At 33.9% G+C, this 20499-nt stretch overlaps 1 protein-coding gene across 1 annotated transcript in view; it reads right to left on the bottom strand.

Annotated features, from left to right (window-relative positions):
- PTPRQ (protein tyrosine phosphatase receptor type Q) overlaps positions 1-20499 on the bottom strand; it is a 196997-nt gene that overhangs the window by 22795 nt on the left and 153703 nt on the right. The window contains exons 35-38 of the mRNA XM_024579714.3: positions 18166-18294; positions 6124-6150; positions 5394-5475; positions 2151-2241 (exon numbers count right to left, since the gene is read on the bottom strand). Of these exons, the coding sequence (XP_024435482.2) occupies positions 2151-2241; positions 5394-5475; positions 6124-6150; positions 18166-18294 (329 nt within the window). The remainder of the gene's footprint in view (positions 1-2150; positions 2242-5393; positions 5476-6123; positions 6151-18165; positions 18295-20499) is intronic.

Genomic DNA, 20499 nt, shown 5'->3' with positions numbered 1-20499 from the left:
TTAAGAGACAGACAATGACTAATATGTCCAGTCACTAAGTTGGGGGGTAAAAAGGATTACAGCCCAGAGTGTTCAATCGGAACCCATGGCTTGTCAGCTTTTTTTACTGTACAGCAGGAAGTGTGTATTAGTTGAATTAATGAATTATTCTAATAACATTCTTGAAAAATATAAAATTTTACCTGACAAAATTATTTCTTATAAGACCCCTAATTCTGTAAGAGCACAGTTAAGAAAAAGATTTCCCTTACAAGTCTATTGGATATAGATACATTATTTGAAGGTTTTCACTACTGAAATTAAGAAGAAAATGGAAAATAACTGGTCATTACCCATTTGACCCTCGCAAAGAAAAAAAATGCATGAATGCCCATTCTAAAATCCAGAACATCTCTGATTTACAATGTCAGTTTATCATTAACAATTATTTTTTTGTCTTAGCCTCAGAAATGAAGAGTTGGGATAATCATACTCCTTAGTTCTTGTTGTTCTAAGGCTGTTCATATCTCATCCACCCCTCTTATTCTCTTTTTTATGCTGTAAGTAACAAGCTAATATTGTCTGACTTTTTTCATAGCCATGATGTGAGTTCAGATAATGATGCAGTGAAACTTTAATAAAATATTGAAATAAAACATTTAAAAATATCTCAAAATTTTACATACTTAAATGATATACCCTGATACTTGGGAACTAGTTAAACATATTTGATTTACTTATTTTATATACACTGATATATAATAAATTAATTCAGCCTACTCAATAACTGTAAACAATTGTCAAATATTATATAGCACTGTCCTCCAATCACACTACGGTTTATTTTCACAGAATATCACTGAGTGAGCATGAAGCAGTCTGGAAGGAATTTAGGTGCAAATATAAAAACATGAGAATTTTCATATCTCTTAAATTAGCGATGCATCCAACCCAGGGTCACTCTTTGAAAGGGAAAACAAAAGGGCCTGTTCAGAAAGGTATGGCATAGAAATTTGGAGGTGTAAAACATTTCGTATTTCCTATAATAACATCTTATTTGTCAACGGCTCTGCAAGTCATTTACTTATGATTTGTTTTGTTCCAGAAAAGACTTTAGGATTAAAGCTCTTTGCATTTTCATCCTATTCTAATTCTTGGGAATTAGCAGATTCCATTGGGTTACTACCTACTATATCATATTTCCTTAAAATTTTTATTTCCTGTCTCAGTTACCCTCTAGCTCTAGAATACCAGAATTTGGACCAGTTTTTCCTACCCATATACTTTATAATTTTACATTCTGTGATTGTATTCTCCCCTAAGTCCATGTCGTTTTAGACACTAAAGTTCAATTCTTAAGTTTGGAATTTTCCTCAATATAGCTTTAAACAGGTATAACACAAGGAGAAAATTATAATGTTAACACTAAAATAAAGAATATTTTAAAACTTTAGATTTTTGAAAAATATTGATGATATTTAAAAACATTACAAATGGCACCTTTTATTTCATAGTATAAAAGATTAAATTATAATATAGATAGAAATATGTTCAGAAATATAACATCAAACATAAAGCTGTTATTAAGAGTTAAGTTGTTTTCTTCTTCAATTCTTAAAGCAATAATGTGGCTTCTTTTCTTATTGATTGAAAAACAAAGCCATTTTTAGTATGGTAAGGCACAACCCAGCTTTATTTGTGAAACTAATCCTGGTATATATATATATATATATATTTATCCTCAATGAATATTTTACAATGCATTTTTTATATTCCATAAGAAAACCCTACAATACTCTTAAGGGAAACTAATGCACAAAGTTACATGTGAGCTTTTTCTTTTCATTTGAAAACTAGATCTGGAGGAAGATGTTCGAGTGTTTTGTTACTTGGGTTAAATTACAAAGCTAAGAAACTATTAGATCTACAGTTTCTTGCACCTGCATTAAGTGAGCCTTGTACGAGCAAGCTGAAAACCATGTATATTAACTTTAGTAAAGTTAACAAAGCAAAAGAGCTACAACTTGAAAGTTGTTACTAACAAAACGCATTATTATAATTTAATTAATACGCTATAAAATATATTTAAGAAATAAAAGCATGTTACGATGCCTTTTGTGGTCATGTTAAGGCACTTCACTGCTCTAACCAGACACAGTAAATGCACGTACACGGCTTTATGTTTGGAAAGCGGTTTTTTGCTCTGTTCCAAGGCAGATCGGCATCAGTTGAAGAAAGATCCTGAAGAAATTTTGGTAATTCCTGTGGAATGAAGCCATTACAAAGTTTAGGTTGACTTCAGAGGCAAACAAGAAATTCTGCTTAGTAAAACACAATTCTTTTTCCTAAACCTTTTTTATTTTTAAATTAAAAAGTACCTCTCCTAACTGTAGAAACAAGGTCAAATTAACCTTAATGGTCTTACGTAAACCTTCACTGAAAATATACTAAATAAAATTGGTCAGTAGGGCCATTGCTCTCTGGTATAATTTCTTTGTTCTTTGGGAAGCTCTATGATGTGGCAACCATGTTAGTAAACCTTTCCCGTATTTTCTTAATGGTTTTATCAGGTACTCACACAATATTATTTAATATTTTAACGTCTACTTAGGAGGGGAAAGGAGTTCAGTGATTTATTTTTTGTTTTTTCTCCTCAGGCAGTGTGATTTCATGCCTATTAATTAGGGCAACACTGGTCAGTCTGAGAAGATGGCAGAGGTCAATTCCTGTGCTCAGAGGCATTGTGAAATCGATAGTAGGATGCAAAGCTGCAATAAGAATTACCAGACACAGACAAAGGACCAGGGTGACCAATTATTAACATTGTGGTGAAAAGTCATCATTGTTGGTGCGAAATAAGAGGAAGTTGGTGCAAAAATGTGTTCATTACTTTGTTGAGCTGAGATTTACATTTACAAAATTTATGGTTTTCCATTTTAGAGATGTCTCAACTTGCAGAAATCCTTAAACACTATTAAAAACACTTGTTTTTATAATTCATTTAACATTATAAATAATTTATTTTAACTGGCTAATTCTCCCTTCCACCTTCATTCTTCCTCAAATAGCAAATCTGGACGGTCTTTTGCAAGCGGGTATGTCTTAGAAGAGAGGGGCAGTGCACACATCTGAGTGCTGGTGTGTTGGCACCAGAGGCTTAGAAAAATAAAGATTAACTAAGTGAGGAATCCCGGAACAGCTTTCATTTGTCAGGGTTTGGGGAGCATATTTGTAAGAAAAGAACTATGCAGGGGAGGGGAGAAGAAAGGTGAACTGGAAATTACCTGAGAAGGGTACTTCTACAATTATTTCACATAGAAATCCCCATTTATAGATTTAAATGACTCTGGCCTTGATAATCAATACCCAATTACCAGGTTGATTGTTTGGATAGTAATGTTACACTGGGTGGCCAATTCTTATCACAGCACAAAGGGCTCTGACCATCGTCCCAACTACTAGCTCCCTCTCCTACTATTTCCTCTTTCCAGTGAGGTCACACATTCAGTTGCACTGTTTTGCATCCTGACACTTTTGCATTCATTCCCTCTCTCCGGAATCTCTACATTTATCTACACATTGGATTTCTGTTCCTAAAGTTCATCTCAAAGGTCACCTTTTTGTGAAGTCTTTTCTGACTGCTATCCAAACAAGGTTGATCCTCTTTTCATCAGGAACATCTCTGTCATGATACGGTGCCTTCGTAATTTTTAATACATGTCTGCAATTCTTACCATAATATGAGCTTTTTCCCACAGGAATAATTGTCATAACAGCTAACAATTATGCCAGCCACAATTTCCAGTATTACACTCATTCAATTATTTTAGCATTCAGAACTCAATGAGGTAGATACTATGATTTTAGATATGAGGAAACTGAGGCGCAGAGAGGTTACGTGATTTGCCCAAGGTCACTTAGCTGTGAAATGTTGAATTGATATACGTCAATGTGCCAAATACAATGCCTATCACACAGTAGGAGGTTTTAAATATTTAAAGTATAATAAGTGAATATAACCGGAATAATAAGGTTTTTCAAATATATGCATCAAATCCACATTTGTTTATTAAAACATAATTTTGCTTTAAAAAACTTAATACAACATTAGGATGAAAGCATTAAAAAAAGTCCCTTACATATATAGATACATTTATATCATAGTTACACAAAACCTACATATTCACATAAAAACACCCTAAGTTCTTAAAACCATGATCTCCAAAAAAGCTAAACTAGAAACTTTCTCAATATAATATATGTGAAAATATTAGTAATAAAACTTTTCATCTACTTAGTCATGCATAATATAATTATATTCGCTTCTATTCTAGTGAAATTACACTTTTCCCCCTGAAAAATGGAAAGTTCTTGCTGTGTAAATGTTAAAAAGAGTTTTATGGTACCACCGATTTTGTTAAGTCCAGACCAATATTACTTAAGAAGCATAACCAAAAAGCTGTAGGAAATACCATTAATCTTCTCAGATTTTTTGTTATTATTCCCTCAGAGACTGAAATATTATAATCCTGAATTATTCAAGCCTATTGTTTGATTCTTTGTTTTATAAGTTTACATACTGTGAATTTCATTTAAAAATTAGAGATAAAGTTTTGGTGACATTTAGAAATCTGTTTTATTTTCATAGTACAAACTAGTCATTTAAGTTAGGAAAGATGGTTATGAGTTTTAAAATAACTTGCAGATCTTATACCTACCTTTTGTTTTAAAATAATTTCAATTTTATAGATATACAAAATATTAAAAGCAACAAAATTATTCTTAACTTTTAAATAGTTTTTAGGTGACGAGTTCTGTGCTTCCTCTCCATAACATGAAACAGCATTGTTTTTACAGTAACTTAAAAATAGGCCTTGTAAAACACAGGCATTACTTATCTATTGTTTATTTTTGGACAGTTCTGGAAATAATATTATTTGTATAGTTTCTGGAAACATCAAATTCTGCTCTGTGGTTCACCTATACCACAAAGACAAAATAAGCAGGCAAATATAAATTGGAATTAGTCTCTGTATCTAAAATAATTATTTGAATATGAACTATAATTATGGTATAACCCAAGCCTCATACACAAACAAAAACTGGTGAAAACAGCTCTATGGACTAGCATCTACATCTGGATGAGAGAGCAGAGAAGAAACGAGGCCAGGATACTGTTCCCCGGGAGGTCTGAAGAAGTGCACCTTTTCCTGACACAATAGGTGAATAATTCTGGTCGGGTTGTACCAGAGGCCGCCCAGTGTAACATTACTATGCAAACAATCGACCTGGTAATTGGGTATTGATTATCAAGGCCAGCCCTTCATGGTCTTGCTTGCTTAAAATGGACATGAAATGTGACACATGAAACGACTGGAAGGCTGGCAATGTTATGACAACTGCTAGTAACATACCGAAAATTCTTCTTGAAACTTTAGGTTGTTGTTTGTGCAGAGCTCTTCAACATGCTGCAGGAAGGATTTCTTGCTTATCGGCCTCCAAGCAAGGAAAGGTATGAAATGGAGTCACGTTAGATTGGGGTCTTTCACTTTAGCACGGGCACTGGTTAACGAGTTAGAGAACAATGGACATTTCAAAACCCCTAAACCCCCCAGCCCGGTAAAGTCACTCTGCCATACTTTCAAAATGTTCTCCTTTAAGTGCACTTTCTTTGTATTCATCATTCAAAATTCCTTCTATTTGTAAGTGGCTTTCAGTGAATGATTTAACATTTTAATGAAGAAAGTTTTCGAGTAAATGTAAGGGCATAAAGTTATCATTGAATCCTAAAGCACATAATACCTCTTTGTCATACAGAAAACATTTTATACATTACAAGGTTTTAGAAGATATAAAATATTGCAGTGACCTCATTCTCATAATGACATGGTTTTTAAACCCCAAGGAGTTTAATATCCCCGTATTACTTCCCAAGCTAAAATACAGACATGCAGACTTCACCCCAAGAGAGAGAGAAAGCATTTCTCCAGTTACCATGCAATTAGTCATGCTTTTATGATTTATATCCAGCTTGGAAGCTCTTCTAACGAACATACAAAAAAAGGAACCACACAGTAAGATTCATCAAATCAGTGAGTCTAAAGTTGATATTCCAAAAGAAGAAAAGATATTTGACAAACTTACTTGATGGATTTTCTATAACTAAGTAACCTGCAACAGAGATTGTATTAAATACATTATGAGGTAAAGGTATGGCTCTTTCTAAAAGAGATCAAGATTAAAATAAGAAAAACATAAACCAGTAGTATATAATGTGCAATGCCTTTAACTTACATTATTTAAAATTTTATTTCATTTAAAAATAGTATATATTATTTGGACCCAAATATAGACAAATAATAATTTGGCTTCTCTCTCAAGCTAAGAAGGTACTTTTCTATATTGTTAGGCATTGGGGGCACTACATTAAAAATGGGTCACCTTTTAATATATTGCAAAGTATTTAGTGTTCTAAGAAAGTTAACGGGGATTTGGAAAAATGTTTTCTTTGTCCACAGAGAGTGCTGAAGCAGGAAGAATGGGTCATTGAAACATGACATTATATTGCCTGAGTTTTGTCTTGTGAGTTTTGATAAATATATTATTATAACAAAATCACAATCATTTCAAACATGATTTTAGTCATATATTTTGTGACAGTCCATTACTCATTTTTACTCTGAAAAAAACCAAAATTATTTCTAACAACTAAATAGATTACACAACACACACATTCAGAGATGGGCAATCTTTAGTGACACACTTGTCATGCACAGCACATTAGCACAAACACAGAAGACATGAAAACACATTTGGTTTAGAAAGAGTTTAAATTTTTAATATTATTGGGGATACTCTTACTCTAGTCCTTCAGTGAGGACTATTTATAAGAAGACGGGGTTTTTATTAAAGGACGAGCAAAAGGGAATAATTAGATTGAAAAATGTGCCATGATGAATATTATGAAAATGGTCGCAAAGGGATTGTGTTCAATGAAGAAAACATGAGTTGAAAAGAAGTATCTCTTACTCTAATACAGGGAAAGGTGAAAAATATGCGTGGTGGAGCAAGTGTTATCAAGGAGAATGATAGAATCTGGCTGATGCTGCCGGAGTCCTCACGCAGAAAGAGGTATGTCCCTGTTTCTCAGGCTGTCACCTGGAGGAGCACCTCGCTATCAAACATGGCATCACAGTGATCAGGTAGCAATGTTTGTGCAAAGGCTTGTGAGTGAGCTGGCTTTCCACAACACCCTCTAATTCTAAGGAGGCAACAGAGAAATCCTGACTCTAGACGGATATGGAGATGGCTGAAAGGGCTCTTGAATCAGGAATATCCTGGGTTCTGGGACATGAAGACAGAATCCGAATTAGAGGCCTAGGAAATCCTTCTGAGATGGCAACAGTAGGGACTGAGGAAACAATTGGAAGTAACTATCTGTCAGCGAAGACCATCAAGAAAAAAAGACACTATGGATTAAACCCCACTGCCCTAGTCCCCTTAGGTGCCGACACTCATGCTCCAATGCCATGATGTTCCTCAGAAATAGAAATGGAGAGGGGCTTAGGGTGGGAAAATCCTAATGAACTGAGTGTCAGATAGAAATAAACAAGATACTTGAAACAGCAAATCAATTTCCCTCCTACCAAACAAATGGAAATTCCTGAGTGGCACAGAGATCATTTTTAAAGTAACGAGGAACACTTTTCAGTTTGTGATTGGTGAAATTCAAAGAAACTATGTCTGATTTAATTACAGACTCACGGTCCATCTACTTAAGGAAAATCAGAACGAAAAGATTCTCTTTTCCTGAGAATCCAGGATTACTTGAATATCCAGTCTTGACTGGTAAAATATTTTTACTGCAATATCCAAATCTAAAATAGAACTAGTTTCTCGGCAGTCATCAGTAAGTCATTTGGCAAATCAGTTATGTTTATGAAATTCCCAAGAAATGTTAAACATGAATGTTCAAATATAAATGAGCAAGAAATAGCTAAAGTACCATATTATTATTTATATCATTCTTATCTGTGCACTTCTTTTCATTAATGATCTCTATTCTCATTTAGAAATTAAATTGAATAAATTTTTTTCTTTGACCTCAGTTTACTTTTAATGAAAAATGCACAAAAAGTTTATTTTATTTTACTAGTATTTTATTTTGCATTCGAAAGCTTTCTCTTAAGATGTTAACTTTAAACCATAACTGGCTGGCTAGCTGTTGGACTTGATTAGATATTTGAGAATTCTTTCCTTATAAAATATTGTGCCCTTAATGGTTTCAAATACCTGCTCCAGCATATACTGGTCACATTATCTTGAACAAGTTACTTGATCTTTCTAAGCCTTGGTTTCCTAGTATGAAAAATGGGGTAAAATTATGTAAATCAAGCTCATACATGTAAAATGTTCAGAAAGTCCCTGACCTTGGTAAGCAATACATACATACATGTTAGTTACTATCATTAGTACTACAGTTACTTTTTCTATTTTATTTTGTATAACTCAAGCTCCTCTTATCAATGCACAATTTCTAATGATATAGGGAAGAATTTTTTTTTGTTTCTATAAGAATACTCTCTCTTAAATTTACTCAAAAATGGGTAGACTAGATTGCGCTAGATTAAGCAGCAAGATTTTCTAGTTTATTCTTCCCAGCCAAGGTTTCTGCATAAAGAGTGGTCACAAATATCTAGACTTCCAAGGAAATCGAGTAAAATGACTGTGGTAATGCGGGTTTATATAATCGTGTGAAGGCATTCCTAATCACGCCCACCTTTTGACGTCATCGCCACAATTCCCTCTCACGCACTCGGTCTGCACCCCAGTTAGTCTCTGGGCCCTCCTCCCTTCTCAGTTTGAGCCATGCCAGGGGTTTTCTCACAACCAGATTCTATTGACTCTCAATGGTTGACTCAAGTGTTAACTCCTCTGTGGAATTTCTCTGTCCTATTACAAAGAAAATAATATCTTCCTTTTGTGAAACCAACTTTCTTAGGACAAATCACCTTCTGCCTTGTATTATGGCAATTTAAGTACATGCATTAAGGACACAAGCATTCAGGTTCATGTACACTTGAAGGTGCGCGCAGGATTAACACTTGATTTACTGCAGGTCCCTCCTGACCTTACTCACAGTGAACAATGAGTAAATCACTTTTAAGTATACAGTATGGATGAATGCAGACCAAGATACACAGTAAGCTAAATATAAATGCTTTGATTACTATGAAAATATCTGAATTAGATCAATTTCTCCTGAAACTATTATGCAAGTGAGAATTCTCAGAAGGTCCTATCTCGACGATTTGCATAGGTATGATCACTGCATGTATGAACAAACAGTATAAAGTATAAACAAGGGCCGTATCTTATCACCAAACTTGAGAAGTTGACAGGTGCTAGGTACTTTGTTAGGAAATTAGATATAGGAACAATAAAATTGCTCTTGCCCACTGACATAAAAAAAATAATAATAAAAGAAGTAGGCCCTGCTTTGGCTTTATTTCCTCTTATATCACTCTCTTTATTTAAACCTAATCACTTTATATAATCTGTCCTTCCCATTTGAATTTATATAATGTAAAAAACAAGGATTCTAATAGTCTGATTTTTATGTAATTGTCCAGTCTACGGTTATTTCACAATTATGTTTGAAATAACATCTTCAAATACCTATCTGGATAATTTATGCTGAAATGGGTGTGAGTTACCTATCTCAAATAAAAATTAGAATTTTTTTCTTGTTGTCTGTGGTAGCCATAGAATTGCTTTGATTCTTAGCCTCATATTGTATGGGTATGTTTTCCCCTTAAGTATTGGCTATGTTCTAAATTTTGTTTTTCTTTATGGTTTTAAAGTTTTATTTTTTAAATAAGAAAAATTATTAATTTGGATAAGGAATAGAGGACATTAGAAAACTAGGTGGAATATAAATGAGGAAAATGAATTAACTTATCACTGATGAGGTAATTATTCCTTTAGGTAAGAACATTTGGTTAGATACACATAAGAATTTACAGAAATTGGTCTGTTTGAAAGTCAGTAATGTTATCTCAGAAGGAGTTCTCTTTTCAAATCAAGTGCTCGGTGGAGACCCACAAAGAAACTCAACAGGACACTTGTTTTCATGAACATTTCTTACAACTTCTAAAAATTCTTAAATGGAAAGCATTTTATTGATATGGGTACTCTTGTTTTATTGACTTAGAATATTTAAGGTTATTGTCATATCATATTCAGCTCATGAGTATATAAGTGAATTTGGAAATTGTCCAGATTTCAATAAGATAACTGACCACTTTCCAATATAAAAGGCTAAACAGTTTTATTATGTGAATCTTAGTTTTCTTAAATCCTATGCCTTTTTGCTGAAAAGGGTATTATTTCATGTCTGGGCTCATTTTTTTTAAGTCTATCAAAAACTTAAATTCCACTCAGATTACTCTCGATAGATCCAGAGAGGAACAATTTATTTATGTTGGCAGTGGTGATTGAAGACCGTATTGTCACAGAGACTCAGCTTTCCCTCAAGGTCAATTAGTTGAAATCTATAGGGAATTAAAATTTAGCCCAAATAGAGAGCCATAGATGATGGCATATAGATGAGCAGCTTAAGTCAGCATTACCAGTGGCACAGGACAAATTGAGAATGCTGTGCTTTCTATCAACCAGTTAAGTGAGGAGAAAAAGAAAAGAGCCTCAAATTCTATTGCTGTGATATAAAAAATATATAATTTGCACACACTACTATGTACTTCATATTCAAATAAAAATTTGTAAACAATCTATCTCTCTGGTAAAACATATTTTTACAAAGTGTCGAGTGTGAGTTTTTAATTGCTCCAACATTTAAAACTACTTGGAAATGATATTCTATTACTTCTCCAAAGCATTGTAATGCTTGCAAAGGTGTCTTTATTTTTGTTCTCTACTATTGTTTTTATTTGTTCTAGCCTCTAAAGTAGCATCCTTTCAGATATTTCTTTATTCTTTATAAAATCACCAGTAACTTTTTTGTGGTCTTCAATATAAATGAAAAATATTATCTTAGCTGATAGCTGGTACTATGTAGCTGATGCTAAAATTTCATTTTATAAGGTAAACATACAACCTGAATAAGTTAGTAATGTGATATTTTTCTTATTTAATTAGAAAAACAATCAATTAGTTAAGTGATATCTAAGTACTTCCTCAGTATGTCTCCTCATATCTGTAAGGCCAAATAGACTGAAAAGGAGCTTAGCTATTTGAAGGGCAGCTTCTTGAGGCAATGCCCCTTCCTTTTTTCATCACAGTATTTCCAGTGCCTAGAACAGTGCCACACACCTACTGTACTTATTATTATTATTATTTCATTTTATTATTATTATTATTTCTTTTATTCAGGCAAGGTGAGATGGGAAAGCCACACTCCTGCTGATGTCAAAGAGCTCAGATTCCTAGGGTGCAGGAGTTGTATGTTCCTTATTACTGAGCCTTTGCACATTAGCACGTTTGAAAACAACTTCTTGACAGTTGCTTCATTTTGCCAACCATGCATTCTAAATTCAAACCATGGGCATCGGCTTAGCTGCCTCGGGGGCAATAGGGCTGATGCAGCAGAGAGAAAGGATGAAGAACCTGCTGACAGCTGTGTGAAGAAACGGTCAAAGTTCTCAGTGAGGACTTAATGAAGAGGAGACAGATGACGTACTGCCATCTAAAGAGAAGACCTTGCAGCCTGAGCTATTAGCCAGCCAGGCAGGTAAGCACTGAAGTTCCTGTGTTAGGGTCAGAAGGCAACCTGAGAAAACTAAATTTGAAAGAAGACCACATGTACTTTAACAAATACGATTACATAGCTGTGTTGTATAATGGTTTTCATTAACCCAAACTATTACATTTATCTCTGTCAAAATAAGAGCTCTGACTGAGCAGGAATCTATTCAGGACAGTAGAAGAAAAAAATTGATGAAAGAGGAGAGACAGTGAGGATTCAATGAAAATGGAAGCATTTTCTCTGAGGTACTAATGGCATAAAGCAAAAGGAGTAGGAGGATTATGTTTAATGATGATGAAGAAAGACATTCAGCAGAGTTGCCCAAGCAGACCACTTGTGAGCCTGGAATGTCGAGAGGTCAGCTTCGAGGGCTGGTTAGAGATGGATCTTTTATGTGTGACGTAATCACTTAAATCTTTAGCTCAACAGCATCTTGGACAAATGTTTGAATCTGATCAAGCAGCTTTTTTGAGAAAAACATATTTTCATAACTTTTAATTCTGTCAAAGGGAACTTGACAATTAATTAACATACAGTAAAATAAGGTTAATTATTATTCCAAAATGCTAAATGTGATTAGAGTAGAAATAGGCTTGGTTTCCTCTATTTCAATAATGCTCAATGTTATTCACTGTCAGTAACAATGTCGGGAGCTCTGGCTCCACCCAGAACTGTGGCTCCTGGACACTGATTCCTCTGTAGTAGATTTGGGATTTTGAAATCAAATGCATTTTCATTTTCTGCCTCCATTCATCTCCTTTGCATGAATTAACTGGTTGTCTCTGAGGCACTCAATCAGTTGCGGGGGTCCAATCTAATGTCGACAGTTTGCTACCAGAATGTGTAAAGTAATTTTTGTGCTAGGACAAGAATGGCATTTCAGAGCATGAGAGGAGTGCCTGCAAGCCCGCACAGTTTGCTATACAGCGGTCAGGGCAGGAATAAAGATTTCATGACATGTGCCACTCCGTATGCCCCAGAGTCAAAGAACGGGAATGTCATCGTCTTGGTCCTTACAGATTACCACCTGCTGCAGTTGAAATGAGCTGGTGTGAAGTGTACACCCAGCCTCCAGTTGTCAGATGGCAAATTCAGCACTTGAATCATGGTTATAGTAGGACAAGACACATGTGAAGAAATCTAGATGAATACTTGTTTTACCACCAAAGCTAATAGGAGAACACAGCAAATTCTCAGGACATGCGCATTATGAATTAATGTGCATTTTGATAAGATTAACTTTACCATATCAATAGCATGCACTATTACAGAGAGCACATGTTAAGTAGAAAGCATGGGGGTGGCTTTGAAAAAATAGCACATTAAACAACAAAGTGCTCAATAATAGGCATTTTAAGATACAGAACACACCACCTGACTAGACTGAAATAATCACAGCAGAGCTCTGCATCACCGCAGTAACTTACTGGATGACAAAAATCTCCTTGCGTCTAAAGAAAAATGAAGAGTATCTGGAAGTAAAGATTCATTAATAATTTAGTATACAAACAGTGCATTACTTTTCATTTGCTACTACAAGAACATGTGCGTTAAATATCTTAATCTTTATTCTATTTCAGGCCATTTGTTGTCCTGGAGTCACATATTGATCAGACATTTCTTGTTCGGAATTCTCATGTTTTTGGCATTGCTTGTAAAAATGGTTTAAGACAGAAGGAAAATTAACAACCAGAATCTACCAAAGAACTGATGGCATTAAAATGCTAACTATTTTATACCTATAGTTAATAACATAGAATTCCCTCTTTCAGTCAAATATTATGTATTCGTAGTAAAGTCACCATAAGAATTGCACTACTAAAGACTGTCCAGTTTCTGCAAGTTTGAACTTAGGCTCAAATGCCATTACTTCTTTGCCCCATATCATTAGAAAATAAAAAATTTCAAAACGAGTTCTTCCCAACAGCGGTGTCCAACCTGCAGCCTGCAGGCCGCATGCAGCCCAGGATGACTGAATGCAGCCCAACACAAAACCACAAATTTACTTAAAACATTATCAGATTTTTTTGGTGTGATTACGTGTTGCAATGTATTTAATGTGTGACCCAAGACAACTCTTCTCCTTCCAGTGTGGTCCAGAGACACCGAAAGGATGGACACCCCTGCTTAGAATCATTCCCTGATAGAGATAGAAAGTGCTTCTTGCAGAAGGAGCACTTGTCTATTTGAGAGGGTTTATATTGATATGATAGTATCCCTCAGAGTCATACACACACACACACACACACACACAGGTGTATCTCCTTATCTCAGAATCAAACAGACTTGGGCTAGCACCATGGCTGTCCTGTTTACTAGATGTATGACCTTGAACAGTTACCTAAAATCTCTAGGCATCTTTTGTTTTTCACTCGTAAACTGAGGGTGAGTACCTGCTACAAAGGTTGAAAGAGTTCCTTCAGATCATTACCTACAGAATTTAACACATAGTAATTGCTCATCAACAGTAGTGATTATCATGTTAGCAATCCCTATATGAAAATAGATTAGGACAATTTTTAATTTTATAAATATTATAAATAACAACAATAACAAAACCAAATGTATTCTGATTTACAGTTTACAAAGCACATTCATAGGATTCTTCCAAATGGTAAACTTCTGGAGGACAGCTATATGTTTAATAAAAATTCGACAAGAAGGAAAGATACTCTTGAACTAGCAATTCAACTGTTTGCTTCATTTTGTTGAGAATTTAATTCTATTTATTATTACTGGGTTGGGCCTTGAGTCTTAAAATAATGTACCATTATATTCACTCAGCTAAAATAGGCAAGGTCATTAGTATGCCATGATGCACAAAATTTCTGGGAAAAAAATGAGGTTCGGGAGAAATTGAGTGTCTGTCAAGTAAGAATATTAGAAACATTGACTAACGTCATTCTAAAATGTTTTCCTAATTTAGTTACCACAGAAAACAAAACTTCTGTAACTTAAGTGTGAAAAGGAGATGGAAATTTTTTTAATGACTAGAATCTTTAATTTGCGATATTTAATTTTGTGTTATAATCCTTTGGGAAGGTTGTCTGCGTTATACTTAAATTAGTTAAAAAACAATCCACAGGGCCAGTCTCAGCCATCTTAAAGAGACAGGTCTCTGTTTTACCTTTGTGTGTGTTACTGATCTTGTCAATATTTTCTCTTAAAAACCTTTCTCACTTCAACGAGTTAAGTAGCTGTGTTTTGAAGCAGTCATCACAAAATGTTTTGTTCATTTATCATATAACAAAACCCAAGGGTCATTTGTTAACTTGGTAAAAGTGGAATAGATGAGCCCAAAACATTAAATATTCTTTCTAAAAAACATGGCTTACATTGTCTAAAACTTAAATACAAAATATACATAATGAAATCATATAATTATCATTCCAAATAAGAATTTAAAGCATTATTTTGGTATATCCTTCAATGTTCTCATGGGGTTACAGAGTACTAAATCTTTCCTTCAAAAAGAAAAAGGATGAAGTGAAAGAATTCAGATCTTTTGTAAAACAAGGTAAGGTATAATGAAACAATAAGAGTTTACATATACAACAATTATAGGACATACCTTAGAATATAAATAAAGTAGATAACATAAAATAGTTAAATAATCTCTTAACTATAAAATCCCTCAAAAGATTTAATACAAAGCATCATAATGACTTTTTTTTGGTCAACGAGATAACTTCCTGAAATCAATACCTTAATGACTGCTTAGATATTCTTTTTTACTCATTTCTGTTACGGACACGTGGAGACATATGGCACTGAGGAAAATTAGCATGAAGAAATTGAGCAGGTTCTATGGAAAAATAACATGGCTGAGTCTCAAGCAGAAAAGAACATATGTTAATGAGGTAGACTTAAAAGAAATTATCTAAGTTCTTTCCTACAAATAATGAAGACATATCGCAATTGCACTCAACATTTTGGAAGCTAACACAAAATCCTTGATTCTTCACTCCCAGAACCTACTATATACCATCGGTCCCTATGGTTCTGCCCTCATCACATCCATACAGCTTTGAATAGGTTTAGATTTTGGAACTATGAATCCATTAGTTACTACCTTTTTGGTTATATTGTCTAATGCATTAATGACTTTATTAACATGAAAAGCTTCTATAAATAGTAAAACTGGAGATAGATCTCTATAATGAAAAATTAATACCCAAGCCACTTGGTAGTTATTTTAATACATTTCTATAGTAAATCAAACAAAGCATATTATTCTGTGCCATTGGATTTTATAGTCACTAGTATTGGAATCATAACAAATGAGAAAGTGAAAAGGATAGACACTAAAATGTCCAACTTTGCTATTACTCAGGATAATATATACTCATTTTCTATGTGCAAAAATAAATAAGAATTATTTGAAATATATTTCAAAGACACTTCTGCATTCTTCTACAAATAAAGTGTCATATAAATAAATATATATGGAAGTCATAAATTAATAACAAGGAGTCAAGGTTAAATAAGGCTGTCCCTGAATTATAAATACCGAATAATAAGCAATCTGTACAGTCCCCACCCACCTTTTCTATGAACTGCCATAACAATAATTGTTAAACAGAAAAACAAATAAAAACAAGAAAACTCCAACCTACTACCATTTTGATAATGGCTGCGTTCAGAAGCGGAGGAAGGTACAAACTGAAAACGTGAAGAGATTAGGGGGTCTGCCCTTACCAAAGCTCACCTAGAATGGTAACCCTCTTAATAAAGAATACTTTTTCTGATACTGACTGGGTTTTTTTTACTTTGTTATTTTATATCTGCTAAAGATCAACTTACAACGGACCTTTGGAGGATTAACAAGAAAATCTTTTTTAAAATGCTGTACAAGTACGCACTTAGAAGTTCACACTTTAGTATGAACAGATTAAACTAAATTGTTCAAACAACTAAAATTAATTGCACTGAGAGATTTGAAGTTTTGTCCTTTGCACACTTTGGGCCTTAAAAGGAAGAGACTGGGACCCCAGGCCTGGGGAAGGGGCACAAAGACTTGAGAAAGGAGTGCAGAAAGGCAGTTGGAAGAACACTACTGAAATTCAGTCGGTCCACAGGGAAAAAGGAGTAGAAACTTCCTTTCACCAGGCAGTATGACCCTTCAGAGACTGAGAAACAGAGCCTCAGAGTAGTGATGCTCTATTGCTCCTGTGTGTGGTTGCGCTTGGGCAGGTTACCTTAGGAACCTATTGATCTTTTATATATAACATTTCTTATGTTAAAAACTATGTCCTGGACAATAAATAACCATCTTACACATAGTCTCTGTAGTAATATCCATTTAGAATTAGAATCAACATAGACAAATATCTTAACAGGAAGTTGTTTTCATATCCGACAAACCAAACTTCCTTTTAATTTAGTGATAACACAAAATAACTTTCATTCTATTGCATTTGGAAGGCTCCTGCTTATGAGATGACACTTTGCTCTATAGCACATTTTAGGTATTTTAGACCTGCTGGAAATATTCTTGCAAAGTCAATCTATCAGGCAAAGGCCACATTTTGTAAACGACAGCTATATATGATTGATTCCCAGTTCAAGATCTTTGATGCCACATTTTCAGAGTTAATAATTTTAAAAAGTTAAACTGAATTGTTTTGTAACAATTGTCTTACGTTTATTTAAGCATCACAAAATATTGGCTCTTAAAGGAATATAAACAAGATAGCTTGATGATAGTTTTATTAAAAATTTAATAAATTATTCTAATAGAAGTTTTTCAAATGTGCCAACATTTTGAACAATTTATAATGGTTTTGAAAGAGCTAAAAATAACCTATTTAAAATTAAGCAGTTTACTATTCCCAATACATATTAATGACATACAGTTAGTACATACATATTTACTTTTCCTTCCAAGGGTAATTTTACTTTACATTTAATTTTAAAATATTAAGCAATTAAAATGAAATTTCAGTATATAATTTACATTTTTGATATAATTTCATACTAAAATAAGGAATTTTAAAGAAGGCTTTTATAAAAATAAATGATATCAAGTATTTACAAAATGTAATTATTTTAAACTTGTGATTAAAATGTAGAACTTCCAGAAAATCTGCTGTGAAAAAAAAAAATCTATCATATAAAGTGAATTATTGGACATAAATTTAAATATTTTGTCTAATGGGTAAAAATATTTGTCTCAGGAAAAAAAAAAAAGCTTGGTTGAACACTAGTCCAAGGTTCAGATTGAACTCTCAGTATTAAGAAGATTAAGTGATTCTCTGAACATCAGTGAGAAGTGTGTAGAAGATGGAGGTCACCCTTTGAAAGAAGATCTCTGTGACCTGTATAAATAGGAGCCCCACAAACACTTCCAACAAGCATAGGTCAGAATAGGGTCATGGCTCCAGGCCCTCTGGACCACTGTACACCCGGTGGAGTGTGCTCACCGCGTTAATCTCTCATCCTTCAGTTCCAGGTCTGCCACTGTGATGAGCTGATCCAGCTTGAATTTAGTGTCAATGATTTCTGCATCTCGAGGAGAGTATGTGCCACCTTCTTTCTGCTTCTGACGAATTCTACAGTAAGTGTAGTCAGGTCCAAGAAGGGAACAGAAAGTATATGGAATTAGGTTTAATTTTCAAGTGAACACATTAATCAAATAATCTCTTTGCTGGAATTACTTCTCTGAATATACTATAAATTTATAGCTACTCAATTTTTTTTTCAATTTTAACTCCATAGAACCTATTCTACTATATAGTTTTTAACATGTTGTTTTGTTAAAGTTTCATATTTTAATGAGAAGTGTTGATCAAGGCCTGAGCCACTGGCATATTTAAAATAGAGAATAAATTAGACTGATTCTGTGTGTGTTTCGTCGCGGCTCCAGCTGTCTCATAGATTCAGCACAAATAGGAAATAGCCAGAGTGGAAATACCCACTGTTATCAGCACCAGTGCTGAAAGTCAACGCTCTGTTGTTTTTACATACAAAAAACACTTTTACATATGTGAAAATACATAAAAATGTGTTTTGAACTGCTTTATTGACTTCTTAAAAATACTGTAACTATATAATCTTTATTTACAATTAGAAAAGTCAGCTTCAAAAATAAAAGTCAAATGAATCTGAGAATCAAATTAAAATCTTTTCACTTTAAGTCATTTACATTATTTTTATGACACACTGTGGTATATTACATAGTAACATTTAGCTACTTCATCTCTTTCACATTCTAAACATGTATTATTTGCTATAGGTTATGTACTGAAGATGATATAGGAAGCATAAAATATTGTACTTATCCTCAAGGACGCTACAATTTAGTTGAGGAGCATGATTTAAATTTATAAAAAACATAAAAAAAGAAAAAAGTTTCAAATTACAACTCATAAGAGAGTAACTGATTAGTTTTAAAATGTTGCATGAGTGATTATAACTCGCATTACTCTAAGGAAGTAAAGAAGTGGGACTGGACTTGTTTGTTCCAGAATGAGGAGGAGGAGGAAGCGCAGTTCCGGTGGACTGAACAACAGCGGAGTTGTACAGAACACCTAAGGAATGTTTCGTTGAGAATATATTTGGCTAAAGAGATGTAGGGAAGTTGTAAGGAAGAAGGGAGGACCATTTCCTGCCCACATAAGGAGTTCATCCTGTAAGGACATGAGAAGGCAGAAACAATTTTAAAGCAGGGAAAACATAAATATGGCTGATGCGTGTCCCCCTTAGGGTCAATGTCCACATCTTACACAAGACACCTTTTTTTTCCTTCTTCTTCTATCACCATTTATTCACCCTTTAACCTCTTATATATCACCTGCCCCCCACACCTCCCTTTCCCTCTGGTAGCCACCATCCTATTGTTTGTGTCCATGAGTTTTTTTTCTTAATCTCTTCACCTTTTCACCCAGTCCCCTACATGCCCCCTCCCCTCTGACAGCTGTCAGTCTGTTTTCTGTATTTATAAGTATGTTTCTATTTTGTTTGTTTATTTTGTTCATTAGATTCCACATACAGGTGAAACCCTATGGTATGTGTAATTTTCTGGCTTATTTCACTTAGAACAATAAGCTTTAGGGCCATCCATGATGTTGCAAAAGGTAAGATTTTCTTTTTAAAGGCAAGTAGTATTTTCCATTGTGTAAATGTACCACAGCTTTTTTATCCATTCATCTACTGAGGGGCACTTGGGCTGCTTCCAGATCTTGACTATTATAAATAAGATACAATGAACATAGGGTTGCATATTAAAATGCCTACAATAATGATTGAACATCTGACTGAATCTGAGGATAGTAAGTGGTATAAGAAACATGTTTTTCAAGAATTTTTCAAACTACCCATCAAAATTATTTAAGAGATTCAAGAGGAAACAGATTGTGCATGGAATTCAGAATATATAACAACATTCTTCAGATAAAATTAAAATAGAACCTAGTGAATTATTTAGGAAATTAGCAGAATGGGTATTTTTACAAATGTAGGGTACCTTTAACTTGATAATATCTACTATGAAAGTAGACATTAGGATCATACTAACACTCCCCTGAGGTAGTATAACCAACAGGTGAATTAAGAGGCAGATACTGAGAATTTAGAACACTTAGAAAATGTACCACAGAGATGTTGATAAAAAAGGGGGCCACTACAGAAAGAAGCTGAACATCTTTGGTGTTGTACTTACTGTAAAAATTACCTGTTCTATATAAACTTTAAATTAGACATAATTAAAATATTTTTAAAAACCTATTATTAAACCTATCATTCATAAGTTATTCAAA

Source organism: Desmodus rotundus, chromosome 3 (genome assembly GCF_022682495.2).
Source record: "Desmodus rotundus isolate HL8 chromosome 3, HLdesRot8A.1, whole genome shotgun sequence".
In the NCBI taxonomy this organism is placed as follows: Eukaryota; Metazoa; Chordata; class Mammalia; order Chiroptera; family Phyllostomidae; genus Desmodus; species Desmodus rotundus.
The sequence above is the reverse complement of the archived record's forward strand: the minus strand, read 5'-3'. Positions and strand labels throughout refer to the sequence as shown.